Source organism: Pipra filicauda, unplaced genomic scaffold (assembly GCF_003945595.2).
Source record: "Pipra filicauda isolate LSUMZ 115617 unplaced genomic scaffold, ASM394559v2 scaffold179_size1759329_pilon, whole genome shotgun sequence".
Lineage (NCBI taxonomy): Eukaryota > Metazoa > Chordata > Aves > Passeriformes > Pipridae > Pipra > Pipra filicauda.
The window spans coordinates 371,453-396,430 of NW_024104286.1; the positions used below are offsets into that span (position 1 = coordinate 371,453).

At 42.3% G+C, this 24,978-nt stretch overlaps 1 protein-coding gene across 2 annotated transcripts; it reads right to left on the reverse strand.

Annotated features, from left to right (window-relative positions):
- Positions 1 to 426: 426 nt before the first annotated feature.
- On the reverse strand, positions 427 to 23,456 carry PLCXD2 (phosphatidylinositol specific phospholipase C X domain containing 2). 2 transcript variants are annotated; one of them, XM_027744252.2, is made up of 4 exons: positions 23,325 to 23,456; positions 9,092 to 9,552; positions 7,607 to 7,848; positions 427 to 4,464 (listed from the first exon to the last, which is right to left on the reverse strand). In XM_027744252.2, exons 1-4 carry the CDS (start codon positions 23,446 to 23,448, stop codon positions 4,302 to 4,304), a joined length of 990 nt encoding a protein of 329 aa, XP_027600053.1. In that variant the 5' UTR covers positions 23,449 to 23,456; the 3' UTR covers positions 427 to 4,301. The 2 variants fall into 2 exon arrangements, with proteins under 2 accessions (XP_027600053.1, XP_027600052.1); XM_027744251.2 differs by lacking the exon at positions 23,325 to 23,456 and adding an exon at positions 18,336 to 18,430.
- Positions 23,457 to 24,978: the final 1,522 nt, after the last annotated feature.

Here is a 24,978-nt window from a genome sequence, read left to right on the forward strand (position 1 = left end):
CACATCCACACACTTTTTGAACTCTTCCAGAGATGGAGACTCCACCACTTCCCCGTTCAGTCTGTTCTCATGCTTTACAACCCTTTCTGTGAAGAACTGTTTCCTAATACCTGATCTAAACCTCCCCTGGTGCAGCTTGAGGCCATTTCCTCTTGTCCTGTCAGTTGTTACCTGGAAGAAGAGACCAACCCCCACCTCACTACAACCTCCTTTCAGGTAGTTGTAGAGAGCAATAAGGCCTCCCCTGAACCTCCTTTTCTCCAGGCTAAGCAACCCTAGAAGACTCCCATCTCACATCTCTCACTGCCCACAGCACCCCTGAAACATGTCTCGCCAGCACTGTCTCCAGCAAGATCCTCACCATCCCAGCAGAGCACACGCACACAGGTATCCCTTCAGTTCTTCAGATAAAACTCAACAGTAGGATTATTATTTTATTTTTATTTTTTTTTAATAACAGAAGAAAACACTAACTCCCAGTTTCACAGTTCAATGTATTAGGACAGTAGTTCCCAAGTAAGAAGCCAAGAGATTGTCAGTCTGCAAAATCCAGTAGTGACTCCTTTTCTGTTTTCACCTACAAGGACACAGTAAGAAGCTAAGCAGTCACACATGTAACTACTATCTCCCTACTACTTCCCATCAGGGATAAACACAGAGATCTACTGTGCCTCAAATGTGCCCTTGAATTGCACATGGCAGCAATCAGTGCAAGGAGAACAGGAATGCCACCAGTGTGCTTGGCATTCTGAGTTGCATATTAGGAAGAGAAAGAACAGTCATAAAACAATATAAGTAACCTGAATCTATAATAACAAACCATATGAATAATTATTCAAGAACATGCAATTCAAGTAAGTACTTTGCCTCAAGCAGCTGCTCTTTTCCTGGCTTTTCCTCTCCCAGCACCTACCAAATAGTCAAGCAGTCAGAACAACTCTTCAGGGGGAGTTTTCTACCTAGACTGTTTAAAAGTAAATCCTACTGCTTTAGGGATATACGAGCAAGACTGAAACACTGTATTCACCAAATGTATGTCTACATCAACAGCAAAAACCCCCCAGCTTTCTCCTGTGTTCATGTCAATCTTTATTTTCCTCAAGCTCACACATCCCTGATCTCACAGTCTGAATTGCTCACACTGACCTCAGGAACAGACCACTCAGAGTCAGACTATTTTCTGAGTGTCTCAGCATGAGCTGCAGCCACTGTCACTCACCTGCCAGACCTGCTCCACTCTACTGCCTGAAACTGGGCCAAACACTGCCACACCTTCCACGTGGGCACCTTCCACTACTGCCCTACTTCCTTGATCCTCCCTTCCTGCCCAGCTCACCTTTTAATTTTGTAATGCTGCAAAATAGAGTCCACAGCCCAAAGTTCAAGCCTAGGTGAGCTCCATCTTTCAAAGTATGAGGAAGTCTGAATATGTTTTGGTGTTGTGTCAGAGAGATAAGCCTGTTACATGGGTAGCTTTGCTCTGTGTAACAGAATAGAAGAAGGGTAGTTCCTATCGCTTAGGATGGTTTAGGACTACCCTAGGACCAATTTGAAACACCAGCACTAACATTGCCCAGAATATCCATGGGAGATATCCTGTCACAGACAAGTGTTATCTGCCAAGAGCCCAACTCACTACTTGAGACTGTCAGGTTCCTCACATTAGCAGCACAACATCAAGCACTGCTCTGAAAAGACACATGAGACTCTTCAGACAGGCCAACCTTACAGAAACGTTGTTCTCCCCACACACATACTTAACCATTAATCCTAAAGCTGTTTTACATTTCTTCTCCCTCTGCTAACACTCTTAACACCTAACATGCCATTATCTATTTCAAGAGGCAAGAGCTAACAGCAAGTATGTTAGAGAAACTGCTGAGTTTGCACTTAAAAATGTCTAACCAAAGCCCTGAGTTGCAACCATCCCGTTTCTATCCAAATAAATACAGCAGAAGGACCAATGACTCAGTCATTCCTGTGCATGCACAACACAAGTATTGGTTAAGTCCAATAAATCTCTTTTGAGGTAGATATATACAGTACAAAATACATTAAGGGTCAAATGCAAACATCATATTCACTTCATCTTCTTGCCTTGTCTTCCAGTTTTGCAGGAAACCTTGCAAACATATTATTTCTGCCTAATCAGTATTCAAGCCAGGTTTTTCTGAGTTCTGAGCTCTAAGACAATTTGCAGCTACACCACCACTGAAACCAAATCCATACACGTAATGGTATCATGGAGTTTCAGTTAGGGCCACAAGTAAAAGTAGGTTATCACAAAATACAGCTAAGGAAAATCCAGGTATTTTAAATAAATTTGCACACTAAACAGTGCTGTTCCAAAAAAGGTTCCAACAGTTTCATCAACAAGAAAAAAAATAATAAAAACCTTCTGCTGGGGTTTTCAAAGGAAGTATTAAACTAGAAATTTGAGCTTAGTTCCCAAAAACTGATTTTTATCACTTGTCCCCTGTCACTAGAACACAAGAGGAAAGGAGAAAAGACAGTTTGAGTGACAGGCAGCCCCCTACTGCCAACTCCCTTAGAGATAGGATTCAGTTAAAAAATTCAAAGAACTCTAATGAAAACCATGCAAACAACAGATAAATCAGATTACAGTCTGCTCAGAATCCAGCCAAGGTTCACATGGAAGGTTTGCAAACCTTTAGATAAACTTGTCCCAAGTTTAGAGTTTGTGACAAGCAAGCAAAGAGGTTTGGGATTTTTCACAGCTGTCAGACCACGATGGCAGACACAGGATACAATAACAAAAATAATAAATCTTGAGATTCACTTTTCTTTTGAATAAAATATCCATAAAAAATGATCCATTCTATTATAAATAAGCTTAGAGATTAATACAAATTCATATTCAGTGAATAATTAGTGCACCAACAGTTGCTTTAGAAAGATGACTGAGCAGAGAAGCATCTGCTAATCAGTCATTTTTGTGCTTAATCTTTTTTAAAAAAAAACAAAGGTAAACCAGACTGCAGGACTGCTATCAGCTAGTGAATTAAGTGCTGATAAGTACCAAAATGCGACTGCATTGGCGCAAACACACATGGTCACATCTTGTTGTGAACAAACAAAAATAAGCATGACTACAGAAAGAAGCAGCACTGACACCTGCCTGTGCTTCTATGACTATTGCTTACTTTGTCATAAGCATGTGAAGGTTGGAGAAATTTCTCCCCCATAGCTGTGGTTCTTTCTACAAGCACAACTTGCAGGTCCTATTTCAAAATTCACTGTCACATCACAAGTCACAGTGATTCAATATTTAGGCTTTATGCAGTCCCTGTCAACTCCAGTTCTTTGAATATCAAGTAATCCCCCATTTAGCCCACCTTCTTCCAGAGAAAGGTTGTCTGGGTGAGAAACTTTCCCCAAAGAAAAACTGAAGGATGAAAAAATCCGAGTAACCAACAAGCAAAAGAGAAAGGTTGTGCTGTACGTTCTCAAATGTCCCAACAGGAATTCAGACTTGCGAGTTATAATCTTCAAAATCTGAAGACAGAAATATTCTCCAAATTAATGACAAAAAAAACACAAACAAAAAAGAAACAACTTAAACATGGTTGCAATAAATGTACTGAAGTATTAAAGTAATATAAAGAGGTCCAGAAGAAGCATTTGGACTCCAAAGAGGAAGAGTGGGACAAGCCTTCACCTCTCAGGTCCAAAGGACAGTTTAGATATTTAACAGTGTTAACAGCTTCCCCCTGAACAATGGCAATATTGTCCCTTCAAGTAAGTCAGAGGTAGTGTCTAAAACAGCATAATGAACACAGCAGCAGCCCCCAGCTGGGCTCAGCTATGCCTCAGGTGGCCCAAGGACAATACCATCTCAGCCAGCCTGGCCAGACTGCTACGGGATCAGCAGCAATCCTTGGAGTGAGCCGTGGTGATGGGAAACAAGCAGGATGCACACACAAGGGCACGGTGAGCCCAGTCACCAGGGAGATGCGCCCCACAATCGGGTACATCTGCTCCAGAGGCCAGCCTCTCGTTGGCAGGCAGGGACTGCACCAGACGGCAGCAGATGTGTGCATAACTTAGTCAAACACTTAGCACAGACAGACACGCAGCAGCACTCAGACAGTACTTTGTTCCACTCAGGTCCACACATCACCAGGAGCGGGGACCTGGCTGTACGTGATGTCTAACCACGTTTCCTCTAGGACACTTTTTTTTTTTAAATGAATGGAGACTACAATGGGTTTCACTTGATAAGTAAAACACTGAGCATAGTTCAAAGATGTCCACTGATGAGCACAAGCAGGATACAGCAATCAGGATTTAGATGGAGATTCATCCTCTTCTAAAAGGAGGTCATTCAGTGCAATAACTGTAGCAGCAAAGTCAACCAGCTCCACAAAGTCCGAGGTAATTATGTTAACACCCATAACACCGGGCTTCTGTTCTTTCACCCAATTCAAAATCATGGGCAGGTTCCTAAAGAAATTGAAATAAAGAAAATGAGACACTTTAAAAGAGACACTTCTCTATATTTACTCTACTTACTTCAAACACAACATGCTGTTTACAAAATATATTATCTCATGTCTGTAACTGGGTCCTGACTGCCACCAGCTGATGAGACGAGTGCTTAACATAGCACATGGTCATTAGCTATCAAATACTGGTCAGTCATCAATCCAAATTAGCAGGCACACAAAACATTTGTGAACTCTGTATTCACTGAGCAGACTGTGCTTCAGTATTCAACGTTACACTACAATTTTCTCCAACCTGGTTTGTTTTCACCTGAGCACGTGTTAAGTCAAAAGCTCAATTTCATAGCAGACTGCAGTGTAGCACAAAGCAAAGCTATATCTGGCCTGAGATGCTCCCCTGCCCATTTCTGCCTCAGAGTCAGCAGGAAAAAAGTTGGAGGCAGCATTTCTACAAAACTCCTTTCAGCTTCCAGACCCACCCAAAACAACGGGATCAGGGAAACCAAACCCAGAATCAGGCTGTCAGCTCTATAGGAGTTGAGTGTCCTGCTATACATCACTGTAACCAGAGGAAGGTGAGGTGTGTCAGGAACTGAGTTAAATGGAGTTAGAAATTCTACTATGGGGAAAAATTTCAAGTAATTTCTTGGACACAGTGCAAGCCAGGAGTCTACACCAGCTTTTTTGCACTTTAACATGCAAACACCAGTTTTTTCAGCAGTTAGACAAATGGATAAATACATTAGTATTATTTAAATTAGTGCCGTAGCACCCATACATTATTTGTGAAGATGGTAGACATGCAAATTAGCTACCAGGGTGATAAAGAAAAAAACCACATCCACAAAAATTTAAAAAACACCCTACCACACCTGCTTCAGGAAAATTTTAAAAATCTTATCAAGAATCAAGAGAAAAAGAGAACTTGAGTGAAGGCATAATTACTGCCCCTGTCAAGGGACACATGAGACTTCTGCTGGCTAAGTGCGACTGTTGCACGTTTCTCCTTTAACAAGAGCTCAAGAACATTTAAATATTCATATTCAGGGCAAAATTTCCATATGAGAAGGCAGACATCTACATAAAATGCAAAGACTGATTTGCACATCAGCTAGTTTGTGTAAACGCACACGAGCAATCATGCTTTAGCAAACGGCAGCATCTACTAAATTTTCAGTTTACTTCCAAACAAGGGGTAAGGATAGGGCTGAAAGACAGGGATGGAGCGAAGGCAGGCTTCCAGTTAATGGTGGTTTACGGCCCAGATCCGTGCCAGGAGTCGCTTGAAAAAAAAACACGGATGTTTTAAAGCCGAAACGCGGTTCGATGCCGGCTGTAACCCGCAGACCGCGGCCGCTGCACCGCCCAGCACCAGCCCGGCGCTGACCCCGCTCACGGCCCCCCAGCGCCGCCCAGCGCCGAGCGCCCGCACACACCCGGAACGCCGGCTGGGATGGCTCATGTTCTGCCAGATTAATGCCCGTAAACAGGAAGCAGACTGAAAATTCCGTGGGGTATACCGCCACCTTACTTGACAGAATCGCCTGGGTTGGAAAGCATATTAAAGGTCATCTCATTCCTACCCTGCTGCCACGGGGAGGGACACTTTACACTAGACCAGGTTGCTCAAAGTCCCATCCAGTTCAGCTGTGAACTCTCCCAGGGATGGGGCATCCACAACTGCTCTGGCTTCATCACCCTCACAGTAAAAAATTTCTTCCTAATACCTAACCTAAACCTATTCTCTTGCAGTTTAAAGCTATTCTCCATTGTTCTGTCACTACATGCTCTTGTATGAAGTCTCCCTCCATCCTTCTTGTAGGCTCCCTTCAGGTACTGGAAGGCTGCAATTAGGTCACCCTGGAGCATCCTCTTCTCTAGGCTGAACAATCCCAATTCTCCTAGCGTTTCCTCACAGGAAAGGTGATCCAGCCCTTTAATGATCTTCATGGCCTCCCCAATGGACTCACTCCAACAGGTTGATGTCCTTCCCATGCTGGGGACCCCAGAGCTGGACACAGCACTCCAGGTGGGATCTCATGAGTGGAGTAGAGGGGCAGAATCAGCACCCTCAACCTGCTGCCCATGCTGCTTTGGATGCAGTCCAGGATGTGTTTGGCCTTCTGGGCTGCAAGTGCACATTGCCAGGTCATGTCCAGGCTCTCATCCAACAGTACCCTCCAAGTCCTTCTCACCAGGCCTGCTCTTGGTCAACAACTTACATCAGCAACTTTTGTGAGTGTGAAAGCACAACATTTGCTATTTTTAGAAAGGATTTTTAAAAAGCTACATTGACATTAACTTCAAAACAGTAATACTGTAATTAACTCTGAAGTGACCAATGAACAAGGAACATGAACTGGCTGCTGAAGATGTGTGTTTATCTCAGTGCTTAGAAATAAGCTCAGTTCCTGATCGAATTAGACCAGTTGAGACCATCTGTACGAGATGGTCTCAATTTAAAACTTAATATCATTATGGCAAAATAAACTGTTAGTGACATCAAAACACGGAATATTAAATAGTGAGCCAGGAGACCAGATCCTATCAGGACAATTTTGCTAATTTTTAGCAAATAGGCTACAAGGTGATAATTCCATAATATTCAGTCATATGGAAATACTCTGGTCATGCTGTTAACACTATTAAGAGTCACTGGCACTCTGTGCTACTCCAAGTAAAACCCTCTTATAATGATCTTACTCATAGACAAAATAATTGTACAACAGTCAGTGGTATTAAAGTCAAATGGTTAATCTAATTTTTGGTAAAAAAGAAAAAACCCAAGATAAAATACTGCCCCAGGCCATATATCTGTCCATTACTGATATTACTGGGACAGATTTGTACAGACAAATGCAAAACCGAATGCAGAAATAGCCAATCTTCCTCTGTGGCACAAGCTCTCTGCCCCCCCCAACCCACTTACAGTTATATATATATATACACACACCCTGTCACTGTATTATTTTCATTGATTCTTTATTTTTAAGGGTTGCAAATATCTCTCACAAGCAACAAGTACTGAGCAAAGCAGCATCAAGCCTAAGCTAACATCTCGTGGTTTCTTGCTTACTCAGTGCTTCTTTCGACGTGAAACGTGGTAAGTAAAGAACTGAGAAATGAAGACAAGTCCTTACCTATGAACAAGTGTGTTCTTCAGACCACGAACGAGATGCCGTGCAATAGTTTTCACTCGAGGTGTGAGGATTGCTTGAGAAACATGAAAAGTCCCATAACGACTTCGTTCCTCAAGTGTGGTCTCCAGGAACTGCAGCAGTTTGTGCACGTTGGTTGTATTAGCCCACGGTGCTGGCATTTTATTACCTGGCCACAGGAAGGGGTATTCCTGATACAAAGGGTGGTGGTAAAATATGAGAACCTAACGGAACAAAAAAAAAAAAAAAAAAAAAAAAAAAAAAAAAAAAAAAAAAAAAAAAAAAAATAAACAAACAAACAAAATCACAATTATTATATTTTTATTTGAGCAGGATGTTGCATTGGCTTATGCTCATATAGTACTGTTGCAGCTAGCATAGCAGTGAAAAGAGGACCAAGCAAAAAGAAGGTGCTCTCAAGTCAAGAGTGTCAGTAAATTTTCTGCACTATTGCCAAAGGAGACAGATCATTTTGGTTAGCTATGAGAACAGGATTGCTTCAGGCTTTAAGGGTCATCAGTTTACAATGACAGGTGCCAGGAGCATACTGAACAGTCTTTTGAAGAATTCAGCTTAAATGCATTTCTAAGAGAATTTCAGATTCTTACCATCAAAGAATACTGTATCTGTACTTTAAGTTAAGAACTTTAGCAGTCTTGCCATGTTCTGAGTAACTCCTACTAGGTGGCTAAAGGGTACTGGGTCGAGTGGTGTAATGGCATTCTGCTGACACTTACAGCATGAGATGCCAAAGCTTTCTTGCTTTCAGTAAAACCTTCTCCAAATCAAAAGTCCATATTTTATGCCTTGTAAGGTGGTTCTCTATAAGAGGATAGCACAAAGACGCAATACTTTTTATTAACACCCACATTTACAAAACATTCATTTTGAGCCCTAACACTGACAACATTAGCTCAGAGGAATTCCTCAAAGCCTCATGTATTTTACAGTTTAAGAATTACAGCTGCTGCTGAAATTCAGCCACTGTTGAAACCCTATTCTTGGTTTGTATGTACACATGGGAGCAGAAAGAAGAAGCATTTAACCTCACCTTTATAGATTTGGATGGCTGCAAAGGAGCTAAGAAATTCTGTACTCTACCTCAGTCACATTAAAGCCAGAAAGATGACAGTTAATCAAATCCTCACCAACACAAGTCTGCAATACACGCTCTTCCAGAAGAGAAAACCACTTGTGAGGAACACAAAGCTCCAAGGATATATAATTTAATTTAACAAGCATGCTTGGGAACAGGACATAGACTAGTCACATCATGGACAAGGGGATACCCTGCTGCACATAAATGGAGGAAAACATGCACACTACATAAAGGAGGCCCTAGTGGGCTTTAAATTGACCATCAGCATCATCCTTGGTCCAACACCTCTGAGTGGGAACTACACACAGATTCTGTTTTTAAAATCTTAACCTTTTGGGTTTGAAAAACATTACACATCCTTTCCCTACCTGGTGCTTCTTCTCCCACATGTACTGTAATGTCACGTATTCCACACATTCAACAGCACAAAGTTTGGATTCAAATGCTGAGTGGATCCTGTTGATCAAGAAGTGGTGATGGCCGTCATCCATGGCATAGAAGTGATTGAAATCCAAGAAGATTACTTCCTTGGGGTGCTGCTCAAGGAAGGTATTAATCTCCTTCAGCCCATCCCATACTTTGATGCCAAACAAGCCATGTATGAAATAAATCTCTTGTCCTATTTCCCCAGGTTTGGAAGATACACGAAGATCAAAGTAGCGGATCCCACCTTCCAACTGCTCTTTGAAAGTCAGATTTTGAGTCACTGACCATTTCTTCATGATCCTTCTAACCAAGGAAATTCTGGCCAAACGTTTGATGGCTGTGGCTTGGTCTGGTCCCACAGGAGATTTCTCATCAACCCAGTAGCTGAAAGAATCATGTGATCCTGGGGGAAAAAAGCCAAGAATAATTAATTTTAGAAAAACTGACTCTGCCAAAACACATATATCCATGTGCTCTGTAAACTGAACAAAGTCCTACATGTATGGCAGGATCACAGAAGAGTTATGCTCAAGTGTGAGCCTTTCAGACTATCCTTTACATCTTGGTTTTACCTGACTCTACAACAAGAGCTATGCATAGGGTTCTCAGTTGGGAGCTCACACAAGAAAACAGTTCCGATTTCAGTGCGCTCCGAAAACCACAAGACAAACAAAAGTGGGTAAAGAAGAACTTCCTTCCAACCTTCCTTCAATTTATAAACTACCAATCAATCTTCAAAGCTTTCCCAGAGCCTGGTAGATCACTGATCTCCGATGAGACTTCCAGCTTCATTGTAAAAACCTGAGACTTCAATTTAATTCTACCTGGTAAATCCAATTACGACCTAATACAGCAGAGTTCTTCAAAGAGGTATCTTTATTTGTGTGATGGACAGAGGGATCTGCACCTGCACAAGCCCCAAGATAGTAAATAAATGATTAGTAGTTTGAACAGTGGGCAATGATTGGCTGAACTTAGAGGTGGAACCCTTGAGTACACCACATTTACTGTGTGTGTAGATACCAAGCTCATGTTAAATGAGATCACGAACGTGTCTTTTACCTGGCAGTGCCTTTGAGTGACCAAACATACGGTGAACAGAAAACTCCTCAAAAAAAGACGACCAGCAATCAAAATCACCAGTCCATGCCAAAATAATCACCAGTCCAACAAAGCTCCTGTAACACTATCTGTACCTTGGCAGAAAAACTGCACCTCTAGCATAAAATTTTTGCTTACTAGAAAAAGCCTCCAACTGAAAATTCAATGGTAAATGGAAACAAACTTGAATAACAACAAAATTCCTTGAAAATAACAGCTGTGGAGTCAATCAAATATCCCTACCCTAGCCAAGTCAGTAACAGAACAAAGAGTGAGGGCAGTGTATCTCAGCCTGCACTGTACCAGAACAGCAGAAAGCAAAGACAGGTAGAAGTTGATCCACCAGACTGAGGTTTACCAGGGATTTCTAATCATTGACACCAGGCACCAGCATTCTGGCCATGCAGCTGCAACTGCTGCAGGCTCACCTTCCCTGTGAACCCCAGACAGGAAAAACGCTATAGGAGCTCTATAAGCCCTCCTTCCCTTTCTCTTCAGCATAGTGGAAGAGTTTGCTCATTAAGCCAGACCCCACCCACCCCCTGCAGACCCACTTGCTGAAGTACAGAGAAAGCATCTTCACCACCAGTAACAAGGAGCTCATATCCCAGCTGCCCCAGGAATACAAGGACCCTGCACCATGTTGCTGGCATCTGCATTTTCTAATCGTGCATGGCCTAAGGTTCTTGTCCCTGCTTCTAGGGCTATGCTTTTCTAGAATTTCCTTCTCTACCTCAGTTTGCAACTCTAAAAAGTCCTACCTTGTCATATCCAATTTTAACATGAAATTTGAGGCATCCATAGCCTCTTTTACCCAAACCTTTTGTGTATAAGGGCTCACTTGAAGACTGATGGATTCCCTGTGATGCAAGGTCAGAGCTACAAACAAGATTATGATCTCAATTGGATTATCCCGTCGGCATTTTTTAATCCAGATGGAAGAACAGACTGTGCATAAACCAAACATCAGTTGCCAACAACCTTAAATGCCCTCTGTCTCCATGAATTTCAACTAGTTCAAAAGCAATGAAAAGGTACCATGAAGGTTAGTTTTCAGGCTTTACAGATAACCACTAAAACTAGTTCTGACCAACTCTTCATGAATTCTTCACAGCCTTGTAAAAGTGTGCCTCTTATGGTTTTCCATTCAGTCCTCTAGAAACAAGTGACAAAAGAGCTGGTTTTAAAAGATGCCATCTTAAGAAGCTATTTACTACCTGTCACAGTAAACTACATCAGAAAGTAGCTGTCAGTTTTGGAGTGAGAGGATTTTCTTTCCCACCTCCAAACATGCAGACAAAATACAGGATCAAACCCCAAACAAAATACAGGATCAAACCCCAAACAAAATACAGGATCAAACCCCAAACAAAATACAGGATCAAACCCCAAACAAAATACAGGATCAAACCCCAAACAAAATACAGGATCAAACCCCAAACAAAATACAGGATCAAACCCCAAACAAAATACAGGATCAAACCCCAAACAAAATACAGGATCAAACCCCAAACAAAATACAGGATCAAACCCCAAACAAAATACAGGATCAAACCCCAAACAAAATACAGGATCAAACCCCAAACAAAATACAGGATCAAACCCCAAACAAAATACAGGATCAAACCCCAAACAAAATACAGGATCAAACCCCAAACAAAATACAGGATCAAACCCCAAACAAAATACAGGATCAAACCCCAAACAAAATACAGGATCAAACCCCAAACAAAATACAGGATCAAACATTTAGTGAAGACATTTCAGAAGAAGCCATGTGAGGTCTGGCTCATGCAGCAAGCTGTAGCTTACAGATGTTTGAGTTTCAGACACCTTCCCATACAGCAGAATGAGTCTTTCAAGCTTCCATAATATTTAGAAAGTAGACTTCAATCACATGGGGCTTGTCTTCTGCCTTGGAATGAGTCACTTGGCACACAGAAATCATGGGGTTTTTTGTTTTTCACTCTGAAGGTGTTTGGGTTTTTTTGTTTGTTTTTGTTTTTGGTTTTTTTTTTTATGATCTTGATTCTATCTATTTTATTTCTTCCTCTGTTTAAGTCAATGTAGAAAATTGTTTGACTTTCTGGAATAATGACATAAGAAATATTTTCTTTTTATTCTAACTAAGACAGTGCAGCAGTCTAGAGATCTGTCTATAGGAGTCACTCTCACCATTATGCTCCCTTAGACTGATAAATCTGACTTACAAAGGAATGACAATTTTATCTGGTCACAAATATATCATTGCCAACTTGGAGTTATCTGAGCAAATCTGAATCAAGAAACAGCTTGTTTTCTTAAGTCTGATCCCATACTTGACAGCTACAAAAGCCTTTCCTTTGCAAATTGCCACATACAAGGTGCATGTAAGGACACAAAGAGCAAATTTGCTCTCTACAGTATCACAAACATCCTATTTACAGCACTAGAGAGCAACATGAAAGAAAATGAGCCAGAAGCACATTGCAACTTTTTCAACACATAGTTTAAAAACTGCACTCCTTAACAGCAAACTAAACTATATGTGACATGCTTCTATAGATAGAGAAGATCCTCTCTGCCCGTGGCTCTGCTAAAAGTCTAAGAAATGGAACTTTCACTTACAATGAAGTCAACAGGCATACCTAGAAAAAAACCCAACAAACAGAACATGAGCTGGAGCATCTGAAAAACATGCCTTTCTTTTGGCAGACCACCTGTTGGTAGCAGACCACCTGCTAAGGAGGACAGGGGAACATCATCAATTCTATTGAGCATCATCAATTCTACTGATCATTCTATGATCAATACTGAGGCTGGAACGACAGCACAAGTTCAATTAGTTTTCAGTGGTCATTTAAGAAGGCCAGCCACCACTGTGAGAAATATCTAGGCCAAACCTGGACCCACAACATTTTTACTCCAGGAAGAGAAAACCAAACTGAAGCAACAGCACTGGATGCTCGTTGGGCTGTGGGGTAAGAGCAATGTGGGGATTCACATCATCCACCAGGCCCTTCTTTAATTTAAGATCACTGTGATATGTTACCAGCTCAGCCACTGCCTTTTAATATAGCTTAGCTGTGATGTTAAGTACATGCTAAGCCGATTGTATCATGAGGTCAAAATAATCCCTGCTCTCCTTCACTCTACTCCTGAACTCCATCAAAGTGTAGCCATTCTGCAGCTATGGCAGAAACCAGGCTAGTTGCTGATACATGTGATACAGCATGATTTCTTTTTGAAAAAGCATAAACTAAACCAATCCAACTCTGTAAAATTTAAAAGGCAAAGGCTAGAGCATATACCAGAAGAATGAAGAAGGCTAGTCCCATTTTGTTAGCAGTTCAGTGTAAGAGCTGCTAACCACATTCTCAACTCATGTCTAACACAAGGATGTGTGAAGATACTCAGATGCTGTACAGGACAGCAAGACAGGGCTGGAAGTTCCTGGACAGAGCAAGTGCCACAAAACTCTCATAGCAATGTACATAGGAAAGTCTTTTTCACATGTAAAAAATCCTTCACGATCTGCGTTCCCCACCACATAAACAGTGTGTGTCACCTCAAATTATTATGGGCAACTTTTCTTTGGAAAAACAACCGCAAGAATTCTTGAAGCAAGACATTTCAGATGATACCTACCTCAAATATAAATAACATCCTATACTGATTCAATAAAGCTATTCCTTAAACCTTTTGACTGTGAAAAAAGTAACCAACAGAACCAGGTATTTATAACCTCCACCTTACACCTTGAAAAGTCAAAAGGCAAAGTCAAGAAACGTGGTCTTCATTGTCCTTTAGGTGAACAGAGGCCAGAAACCCAGTAAGAACTGCCTCCAAGGCACGTTCTTGCACGTGCAGCACACATCTTTCTGAGTTACTGTCGATAAGACTGGATTAGCATTCAGACTGCAAACCTCACTGAGCTATTCCAGTGACACAGCATCAGTCTGGTGCTCAGCCCTTCCCGAAACCAAGTCAGCCACAGAAAATGCAACAAAGTGATGATAATTTGCCACTTGCTTCCAACTGGCTGAAGATGCACAGCATGAACCAGCAGGCATTAAATTCAATCATGAAAGAGATTGCACATTCAAAGACAAAAATTAGCGGACTGCTAATCAGCTGGCAGCTCTTATAGACAACAGCTGCTCTATTTTGGTTTCAGTTCTTTCATCTGACAAAGACTGGAAGTTTCAAGGAAAGCAGTCACATCCCATCGAGTGCCCAGATATTTAACTATCAAAGGCTATGATACAGTTAGAATAAAGAGCTATCTTCTAGATGCCAGACTTAAAATTACGGATAGTCCTCTTAATTTTATCTCAGTAATTACGAACATGGATTAATTTTTATTTGTATCTTTAAACATCTTTTTATTCTCCTTATACTGATTTCTCAAGTTAATTGTACGTTAAACAGATCACTTCTCAATTCAATTTGTACGTTAAATAGATTGTATTTCACTGTTCAGATGACTTTTTTCATTGAAGCCTCTCTGCTAATTGTTAGAAAGCAGCCTTTTATCATCACATCTGCAGCAAAATCTACCTTTCCAGTCTGTTGTGTCTATTTGTCCTGCTACTTAGTCACAGATGGTCAGATTAACCCACGGTGTAGCTCAAACAAGTGATACTCATCAATAGAACGTTATTAAGCATCAAATTTCAACACTTATTAGCTGTATCATTTGATATTATCTTTTGTTTCCACATAGTACTTTCTGCATATCCTGTTGCAGCAAGAGGGATAGGGATGAGCATCATCTCACCAACCTGTGTCTTTCTGCAAGCTTGTAAATTTACCTTCATGGGATGTTAAAAATATGACTCTATGGCATGTGAAGTGCAGAGATCTTCCAACATATCACATACTTGTGCACTGCCAACTACTTCAAAACAAGACAAAACCACCCTTTTTTTGCGTACAAGCATGTCTACTAGCATATTGCTGGTCTCCCTCGTAGCAAGGCTGTGGACTAGTCAGAAGCAGCACCTAAAGACACTTTCTGCAATAATCTGGCTTACCAAGAAACAATAAGTGAAAGCAGAAGGGCAGGAGAATGCACTGTCAGTAAGTTTAAATAGATCAGAATAAATTTGGATTCATCTTCACATTAAAAGAATGTTACTGGGATGAAAAGTGCAAGAAAACCTCTTGTGTATGTTAAATGTGCCTAAGAACCAAGGTCAAGGTAACATTCCAGCCCCCTAAAAGCATTAGAGGGTCACTTACGGACACAGAACCCCCCCAGCTGTAGTGACGCCAAACTTCTTAGCACAAGCTTTTCTCACTGGACGAAGTACATTCCCCACACATTACAAACCACTGCACACGACACGGCATAGCAAGCATTACACGGCCAAGACAGCCGGAAGCACAGTAATCAAGTTTCAAAAACACAGGATGTAATTGCCAGCAAGTTAAGGCTATCCCACAAACGTTCCTCTAAAACACATGTCCTGTGTGCCAAAACTGAGGGAAAAAACAGGACAAGCAAGAGTGCCTCTCAAAGCCTAGAAGTCCACAGGATTCAGGTCATTAACAATCCAGATTTTCTAATCAGAAGATTAACATCTTAAAAGTTCATCACTAATGAAAAGCAAATCAAATAGTTCATATTAACTTGCCCAGCAAAAGGAGGCAAGGCAGAAGTAACAAACATCCTATTGATAATTATCTAAAACTATAGAGATGAGTGTTTATATTTCAACAATCCTAAAAGAATCCTTTGGTATTCTTAATGCAGTTTCATTAGGAAAGACAAATCCTAGTATAGACTAAATCCTCTTAGGAAAACTTCCTCTCATAGAGGAAGAACTATCCTGATTTCCCACTGCTTCTTTCAGGGTGGGAGGTGAAGCGGGGTACAATAAAAGGGGCATAAAGAGAGCTTAAAGACAGCTTAAAACTGTCTTAGACACAATGTCACGGGGTAGTTTGCTTTTCTTTCCAGCCAGGAGGAATCCTTTCGGCGCTGGTTGGAGTTATTGGCAATGAAGTTTAAGGTCATTTAGTAATGATTTCTCATTTATCAACAACCTCATCTGTCTGCATTGGGAAACCAAGAAAGCAGCAGTACATCTCTATAATTTCAAATCCTGAATGTATCTAGCTGCTCCAAAAAGGAAAAAAATCTTCAGTTTAGAGTCCAAAACTCCTGATTTCTGACGACCATTCAGAAGCGTGTGGATCAAGGGCTTCTGAGAAGGCTCTAGTGAAATTCTTTCTTGTTTTCATTATATGGTAATTTTCCCTCTTTTAACATCTTCTCTGGAAGAGCAGGCAAACTGGAACTTTCACACAACATGGAAAGAGAGCAACAAACATTTATATCAACATTATGACTAGTTTTCTCCATTTGAAGTAAAACTTTGGCATGTTCTGCACTCATTTACCAGACACACAAGTCACTCTCTAGGGAACAGATCTTAGTAAGGAAAAGAAGATTTTTTTTTTTTAATCAGGAAAAACTAAGACCTTCATATCCTGTCTGAAGAAAATTTTGTGGCATTTCAAGAAAATTGTTTTTGGCTAAACAGATGACAGAAGTCCTTTAGAAAGAGAAACCCTAAGACTGGCTTTTCAGGGGAACTTCTACAAAGACTCAGTGTCTGCACACCAGTTCCTCACATAGGGACACACAAAAAGAATACTTGGTTACTTAGGAATAGTGCAACATCTTCCACCAAATATTCTCATCAGTGTAACATTCCCGATAATTTAACAGACTCTCTAAAAACATTTGAGATTCGCTGTTACAATCAAGTAGACTACCAAGGTAATAAAACAGCTTTTCCTTTCAGAAAAAGTTCATCCTGAAAATTCTGTATTTACAAATTGTACCCAACATCACCATACTTAAACAGATGCTTTCTTCTAATGGTTACTACCTGATTCATTGCTACGTGCCAACTAAATTGGGAAGGAAAACAGAGCTTGGTGCACCAGAACAAATCTTACATTTCTTCCCTTTGAGCTTTAACCCAACAGATGGCCAGCTCAGCTGATTCAGTGATCCTTTTAATTAGAACTCCAAAGGAATACTGTTTGGGAGGAGCCTCAAGCTCACCACCACTCCTCTCAGCTCATGCATCCAGAGCACACACCAGCCCATGAACAAAGAAGAAAACCACAGCATTAGCAAGTTCAGCAGCTCACCTCAGGGTCACACAGGCAAAGAGAAAAAACCATCAGATGTAGTCAGAGCCTAGTGACCAGCTCTTAATTGGACAGTGCTGCTGCTTCTTTTCAGAACCATGTCAGTTCTGCTTGGCCAAGTCAGACGCAGGCAGCTCATCGTGCTCTTGGTGAACACTCGTGCTGCCAGGATAGCAGAGCTGGCCAGTTGCTGGGTGGGAGATGACACTCCTGGGCAGAAGCACAAGGCCTCACCAGCTTTCCCATGGCATTCCCCATGTGCCTGACACATGAGGACAACAAGCACCCAGCAGTCATGCTACGGCACCACTCAGTCACCCACAGCAGCTTGTCACCACAGGAAACACCCCTCCATGCCTTGTATCACCTCCTTTAACTTAACTATGGGCTTGGCCAGCAGGACTGCTCCTCATTATGACTGCCTACTAGCTGTATGTGTAAAGCTTTGTTTTCCAGGGATGATCATTTCCTAGTACTTTGATCATTTAGATCAAAACCAGGAGGCTTCTTACTCAGGCTTTTGGAGTGAGCTTCCCATAGAAGGGCAGAAACAGTGGCATGTTATAGTAGTGAAAGTTTTGGCCACAGTCATACTGACACTACCATGAACAAACTATAGGAAGTTATTGTATTCAAAGTTGGTTAGAAAGTTAAGAGTGTATGTGTCATAGTGGGGAATTAGGCAGCACGACTAGTGCTGTAATTTGGAGCAGCAAGCAAAGACTTACTATTTTAGAAGAGCCACCTCCCCTCAGAGATCAGTGAACAGTCAAAGACACTTAAGTATTTCAAGTCTCAGACATGGTCTTGTTTTAGCCATATTCAAGCCAATATGATTTTCTGCTAAAAAAAAAAAATGCTTCTGGAACTGTAAAACTCATCTTTTCTGTCAGCTCTAGCTACCTGCCACCCAGCATCCCACAGGAAACTCCTTACCCATCATCCAACCTAATGCTGACAGGAATAGCTCCACATTCCAACTGCTCTGCGTGACTTAGAAATGAGATCCTGGCCAGCCTTCCACATGGTTTCTGAGGAAGCAAGAACACACCAGCTGGTATCACTAGAAGATGACAGAAGAGGCTCTGTGCACGATCAGAAGCTGCAGGTGAAGAGCTGCCCCCCTCTCCCTGGAGAGGCAGCTTGCCCAGCCAGAACATTCCACACCAGCAGAGCACCCTGCTGAGCATGATGCTCAGTTCTAGGTGTACCAGCATGTGAAAAACTGGCTTTTGGTGGCAAAAATTTCCTTACTGTTTCAAATCAGCCTTAGATGTACAGAATTTGACCTACAACACAAAAATTTACATTTCAAAGTTTTAAAAATGAAATTTTCCATTTTTCAGCTCTCTTCTCCAGTGACACCAATCAAACCAATCAAAAAGTTCAGATTCAAATTAATTGTTCCCCAACTAAGCTTAATTTTTACTAATAGCATGTGTTTCACCCAAACTATGTGAAAGAAAATATAATCACCCATATATTCTACATTCACCCAAACTATGTGAAAGAAAATATAATCACCCATATATTCTACATACAGCCATTCAACCTGTTGTTCTTTCCTTTCTACATCTGCAGCACCATGACACATCAAGCTACCTTCATGTTCCCTTGGGACACCCACATGCTCCAGCACCCACACTGGGGCTTGCCCAATTCCATGAGCAGCTGTTGCAAGAAGCTTTTCTGGCAGAAACCACTTCTCAAAAAAACCCAAACCCAAACCAAACCAAAAAAACAAAACAAAACAACAAACCACCAAACAAAACACAAACAACACAAAAACTCAAACCCTCTAAAATCCCTCTAAACCATCATCACCACAGAAGACATTCCCATCAGGTTAGCTTGCTGAACACACTCATTTGTACTTGAAGGGGAAGAGGAGGGAAGGCAGGGGGCAGAACACATTTTTTATTACCTTACTTATATTTATGAAAGGGCACCCATAACTGTTCTGGAGGTTCCTGCAAGGAGCAGTGGATCCCTAGCTAAGTCATCATAAGCTTTCTCTGGAAGACAAAGAAAGAGAATCAGCACAGGGGAAATTCACAGCTAACCATCCTGCCCAAAGCTGGGAACCAGTCAGGGGATACGGGTTGATGCAAAACTGTATACCTATCTGTTACATCACAGCTCTTAAATATTCAAAGCTGGAATAAGAATTAAGTAAATGCATTATTACCAACACCCAAAGGAAAACCGAATTGCCTGCTCTTCTGCTCATCGCATTCATCCAGCTCCTTGGAGGCTGGACTGATAAAATGCTCAATAAGCAAACACTGATGGTTGGCACTGAACATCCACTAGACTGCCCTGTTGTCTCAAACCAACAGGTACAAGCTTATCGTGACCTCACAACGTGGACCTTGACACAGTGTTTCATCTGTAAAAGCTTGATGAAACAGGAGAATGGTGCTGCACATCCAGATGCAGAGAGACTTGAGACTCTAGCACCTAGTTAATCAAGACACTTGCTTAAGAATTTCTGCAGTAGTTAAAATGAATCAGTACAAACTGTACAAACCACAGTGCAATGAACTATCAGCATGCAACTACAAGCAAGGATAGCTGATTTACTTCAAAAGCAGATCAGTGAGAGCGCTCCAGATTCTTCTTGTGTTCCATTTCTCAAAGAATAAATAAGAAAAATAGCTGATGCAGATCAACAGATGATCAAGGAAAGTAATAAGTATCACAGTTGTACATGATTTCATAAAATTCTTTAAAGTAAACCAGCTTGAGATTAAACAAATACCATACAAATACCCTGCCAACGGTCACATCCACAATCAAAATGTTTAAGAGTTCATTTTTAAACTCACATTCAAAGAGGATTAGTGGAATATAATTAAGAGAAAACCCTCTGGACTTTCACACAGGGTCACCACTTGTTGAGGGTGGTTATTTTTGTTGACTATATTGTATGGTTGTAAGCTGATGACATTTTAGTTACTTGATATTTGGCAATTTCTTATTGCAAAAGATCCCCCCTCTCATGACATCACACATTCCTGGGATGAGACTACACTAGTGTAACATTTTGTTTAGTTTTTATCTAAAAGAAATAACAGAAAAGCCCAAATGTGGGAACAGATGACACCAACTTTAGAGAATGACCTTGAATTTTTCAAATTCTCTCTCCATTTTGAGCACAGAGTTAAATAAGCATGTAAACACACTGTATACATTATGAGGTACCCATCTTCAACATCATTTGCTACCCGTTGGTTCTAAGGGCTGAGCAAAGAATGACCTTCTCTGCCCTCAGGTAACACGTTTCACACCATATTTAATAGCTCACGGAATCCCAGAATAATGTAGCTTGAAAAGGACCCCCAGGAGTCACAACTACCTTTTCTAAAGCCAGTGAAAACAAGCAGCTCCAAAAGCGAAAGCTTTGCAACAAATAAACAGCAGAACTCTATGAAGATCTCCTGAGCATCATACAAGAGACTTAAGACTTTGCCACTTAAAATATCACACCATAAATTAAATCTAAGCTGTTACTTTACTGTGTATACTATAAATTCTTTCACTTCAAATAGCCTCATTATACCATAATTTTGTCCTTTTCTAAAAAAAAAAAAGTAGAACGTTATTCTTTGAATGCTGCAGTTCTTCTAAGTGCAAAAAGTATAAAAGAGTGTCATGATTTTTAATGCTGACTTTATTTCAAGTTAAAACAGGTTTTAGGGTTTCCACTCCTAGAGCTCTATCTCTGCTCCTATGTACAAAGAGTGACTGGGAGCAGGGAGGGGAAAACAAACAAACAAACAAACAAAATCCCCACACCAAAACCAGTTGAGTCCATCATTCCAGGGGAGAAACACAAATGCATCAAGAGATGGACAAAAGCAGGCCACACAGGCATTAAGCACAAACAAAAATGCTTCTCATTCAACCTGAAGCCTACCTTTCATCTCCCTTTTGAAGGTAACACTGGTCTCCATTGCTATTCAGCATCTGTAAATAGATGCCTCAACTGCAACCTGTATTATACAGTCCTTTCCTTGCACACTACTTGCACACCACCCTGGCTCTCAAGAAGGTTGCTTTGTCAAGCACCACACCAAAAATCCACCTCAGCAAAATAATCATTTGACTAAAATAATATTAAAAAAATTTTCCAAAACATCTTCCCAAAATGTCTTTTGCCTGCTTACAGGTTATATAACGTATATACAGGAAAGGGGTGGGAAGATACACCAACCTTGACCATAAACAAAGATATGTTGTAAGCATTTTCAAAAAACCCCACTACTCATTTTAAAAGCATCATGGCATTACTGAAACAAGAACTCATTTCTTTGGTTTCTCTGCTGCAATACTGTTTGCATGATGTTTGCAAGGGACAGACAGCAGCAATGCACCCTAATGCAATCACAACATTCTGCTCAGTGTGTAGCCTTTCAGTGGCTACAGCAACAGGAATTTGATTTATTACAGTTCACTAAAACAGAGAAGAATTTCTTTGCTAGAACTTCCAAAATCTGCTGACACTTGAATTTTATATGAACATTCAACTTCCTTTCTCTCCCACTTCTGTTGAGCAGGGTCACATAAAACGTTTTTGCTACTGTCAGGGTAGGAAAGGGTGCCATTTTTGACTGAAACTTGGCATTTCTGCTGTTCTGCTTCAGATAACAGCAGTGAGTGCTGTGGTACCTCACAGGAGGTGCACAGCCTCTTGCTCTACTTGCTTCATGAAGGGGAAAGGTTATTCCTGCTGACACAAAAAGTTACTCTGTTTCTAGGGAAGCATCTCCAAAAATCTGCTATATAGAATCAATTCGGTTGGAAAAGACCTCTGACATCGTCCAGTCCAAATTTTGACCAAACACCACCATGTTAACTAGACCATGGCAGCAAGTGCCACGTCCAGTCATTTCTTGAACACATCCAGGGATGGTGACTCCAACACCACCCTGTGCAGCCTGTTCCAATATTTAATCACCCTTCCTGTGCAGAAATTCCTCCTAATGTCCAAGGCACAGCTTGAGACTATCTATAATATAACACACATCCAAAGTGTTTTTCAAGCTAAAGCACTAAGATGAAAACCAAGCCTCTACCAGTCTAACATCGAGTATCAGAATGAGCTGACACTGTAGCCACCCCTAGAATCTTCCCTACTGACATCTACAAGTAATAGTATTTTTTGCCATTTACAGATGGAAAGTCAGCTTCTTCCTACGTAAGTTTCAGGTCATCTGTTGTTGTACTCGTTTATCTATCTGCAAACCAGAAGTGATGAGGCTTACTCTTGCCAATTTTAATAAATTAAACTAGAAGCTCTGCACAGGAGCCAGGTGTTAGATATTTTAAGTTTATACAGAAAATTTTAGGGGGAAAATTTTAAAAGTCATTACAGTATTTTAGTGTCTCTCATGTAAGACCATACATTAGGATATTTCATTTTTCCCCCCTAACAAGTCATGCTTAGATTCTGCTATAGAAGAGATATCATAGAATGGCCTGGGGTGGAGGGGACCTTAAAGATCATCTAGTTCCAAGCCCCCTGCTATGGGCAGGGATACCTTCCGCTAGAGCAGGTGGCTCAAAGCCCTGTCCCAGCAGACCTTGAACACGTCCATTTGCTGAACCTCCAGTTGCTCGGGTCAACGCAAACCAACCTTCTTCCCGACTTGATTCCAGCCTTACTTAAACAACCTGAAAAACCTTAAGGAGGACCTCCAGAGGCCACAGCTACCTTTTTTAAAGCCAGTCAAAACAGCAGGTCAATGGGTTCGCTTCTCCCGGCTATATTGACGTTAGGTTAAGCCCTCCTTCCCTTGCTGCAATGGACAGGGATTCTCTCACCCCGAGCGCTCCCCTACCAGGGACGCGACGCCGCGGCCGACAGGCGCCTCCCCCCCAGCGCCAGCACCCGGCCCCCGAACACCTGCCCGACCGCCCTACCCGGGATGGCGAGGTTGGAGAGCGGGAGGGCGCGCAGCGCCGCGGGCAGGGAGCCCATCCAGTCCGCGTTGCCGTCGGCCATGGCCCCCACGGCCCCGCCGCGCCGACGGCCGCGCTCCCTCATCCCCGGCCGGGCGGCGCGGCCCAGCCGCCACCGGGGGGGGCGCGCGCGGGGCCCGCCCTTATGTAACAGGGGAGTGACGTCACGGCGGAGCGCCGGCACACCATTGGCTACCCACCGCGCGCCCCGCCCCGGCACTCGTGAGGGGCGGGGCGGGTTTGGATCCCGTACCCACGGAATCCCGGGATGGGGCAGGACAGGCGCGGATCCCGTACTCACGGAATCCCGGGATGGGGCAGGACAGGCGTGCATCCCGTGCCCACGGAATCCCGGGATGGGGCAGGACAGGCGTGCATCCCGTGCCCACGGAATCCCGGGATGGGGCAGGACAGGCGTGCATCCCGTGCCCACGGAATCCCGGGATGGGGCAGGACAGGCGTGCATCCCGTGCCCACGGAATCCCGGGATGGGGCAGGGCGGGGCGGGCTTGGATCCCGTGCCCACGGAATCCCGGGATGGGGCAGGACGGGGCGGGCTTGGATCCCGTGCCCACGGAATCCCGGGATGGGGCAGGTTGGGAGAGACCACAGTGAGGCATGTACTACAACCTCCCTGTTAAGCAGAGTCATCCCAGAGCACATCTCACAAGATTGTGTCCAGACGGTTCCTGAGTATCTCCAGTGAGGGAGACCCTACAAGCTCTCTGGACAATCTGTTTCCAGTGCTCGGTCACTGCACAGTAAAGAAGTTCTTCCTCTTGTTCAGTAGGAACTTCCTGTGCATCAGTTTTTGCCCATGTCCTCCTGTCCCATTGCTCAGCACCACTGAGCAGAGCCCAGCTCCAGCCTCTTGGCACCCTCCCTTCAAACACTTATGCGGATTGGTGAGGTCCTCTTCCAGACTTCTCCAGGCTAAACAGGCCTAGCTCCCTCAGGCTTTCCTCATAAGAGAGAGACACCAGTCCCTAAAATTCATTCATTCCTCCTACTGTAGTACCAGACAACCTGTCCCAAGTGCAGAGGGCCAGCGTCTTGGTTTTACGATGCCAAATGGTCAGTAAGTGGATCAGCTGGAGCGACTTACGCACTGCGCCTGGCAAGAGCCAGCATGGAGCAGAAGATTTAAGGAGCAAGAGAGGGCAGGCTTAATCCCCTGCTCTTCCAGCAATTCCCTGTTGCTGGCAGTCTCACACTGGGCCCTTCACTGCATTTAACTGGTGGCTAAAGCATTCTCCAAAACAATTTCTGGATTTGCTGTGACACACAAGATGGATCTGCTAAAATATGCTTTTTCTGCCTTGCGTTATTATGTGCCTTTGAAGGATAATGCTTTGTGAGCCAGTTCTCTTAAAAGCTGCTTACAAATATGTACAAACACTTTGCACATTATTCACAGAATGATTTCATTGATATCAGCAGTAAAACTGCTGATTGAACTATATATTTCAAGTATATATAAAATTAATTTATCTCTAAATACACAGGTTAACTATGTATTTTCACCTAATACAACCAGAACTCATCTCCTTCCATGAGTCTGCATTTTCCTTCTCAAGGAAGTGAACAAAGACATTTTGCTTTTAGAGCTTTGATA

What these genes read in the sequence shown, in the direction of transcription:
- PLCXD2 (XM_027744252.2), bottom strand. Translation starts at nt 23,448, where the DNA reads ATGAGGGAGCGCGGCCGTCGGCGCGGCGGGGCCGTGGGGGCCATGGCC. An exon ending in TGTGGGAGAAGAAGCACCAG is followed by an intron (nt 7,849 to 9,091) that starts GTAGGGAAAGGA and finishes TTGTTCCGTTAG; the next exon opens with GTTCTCATATTTTACCACCA. An exon ending in AAGAACACACTTGTTCATAG is followed by an intron (nt 4,465 to 7,606) that starts GTAAGGACTTGT and finishes CAATTTCTTTAG; the next exon opens with GAACCTGCCCATGATTTTGA.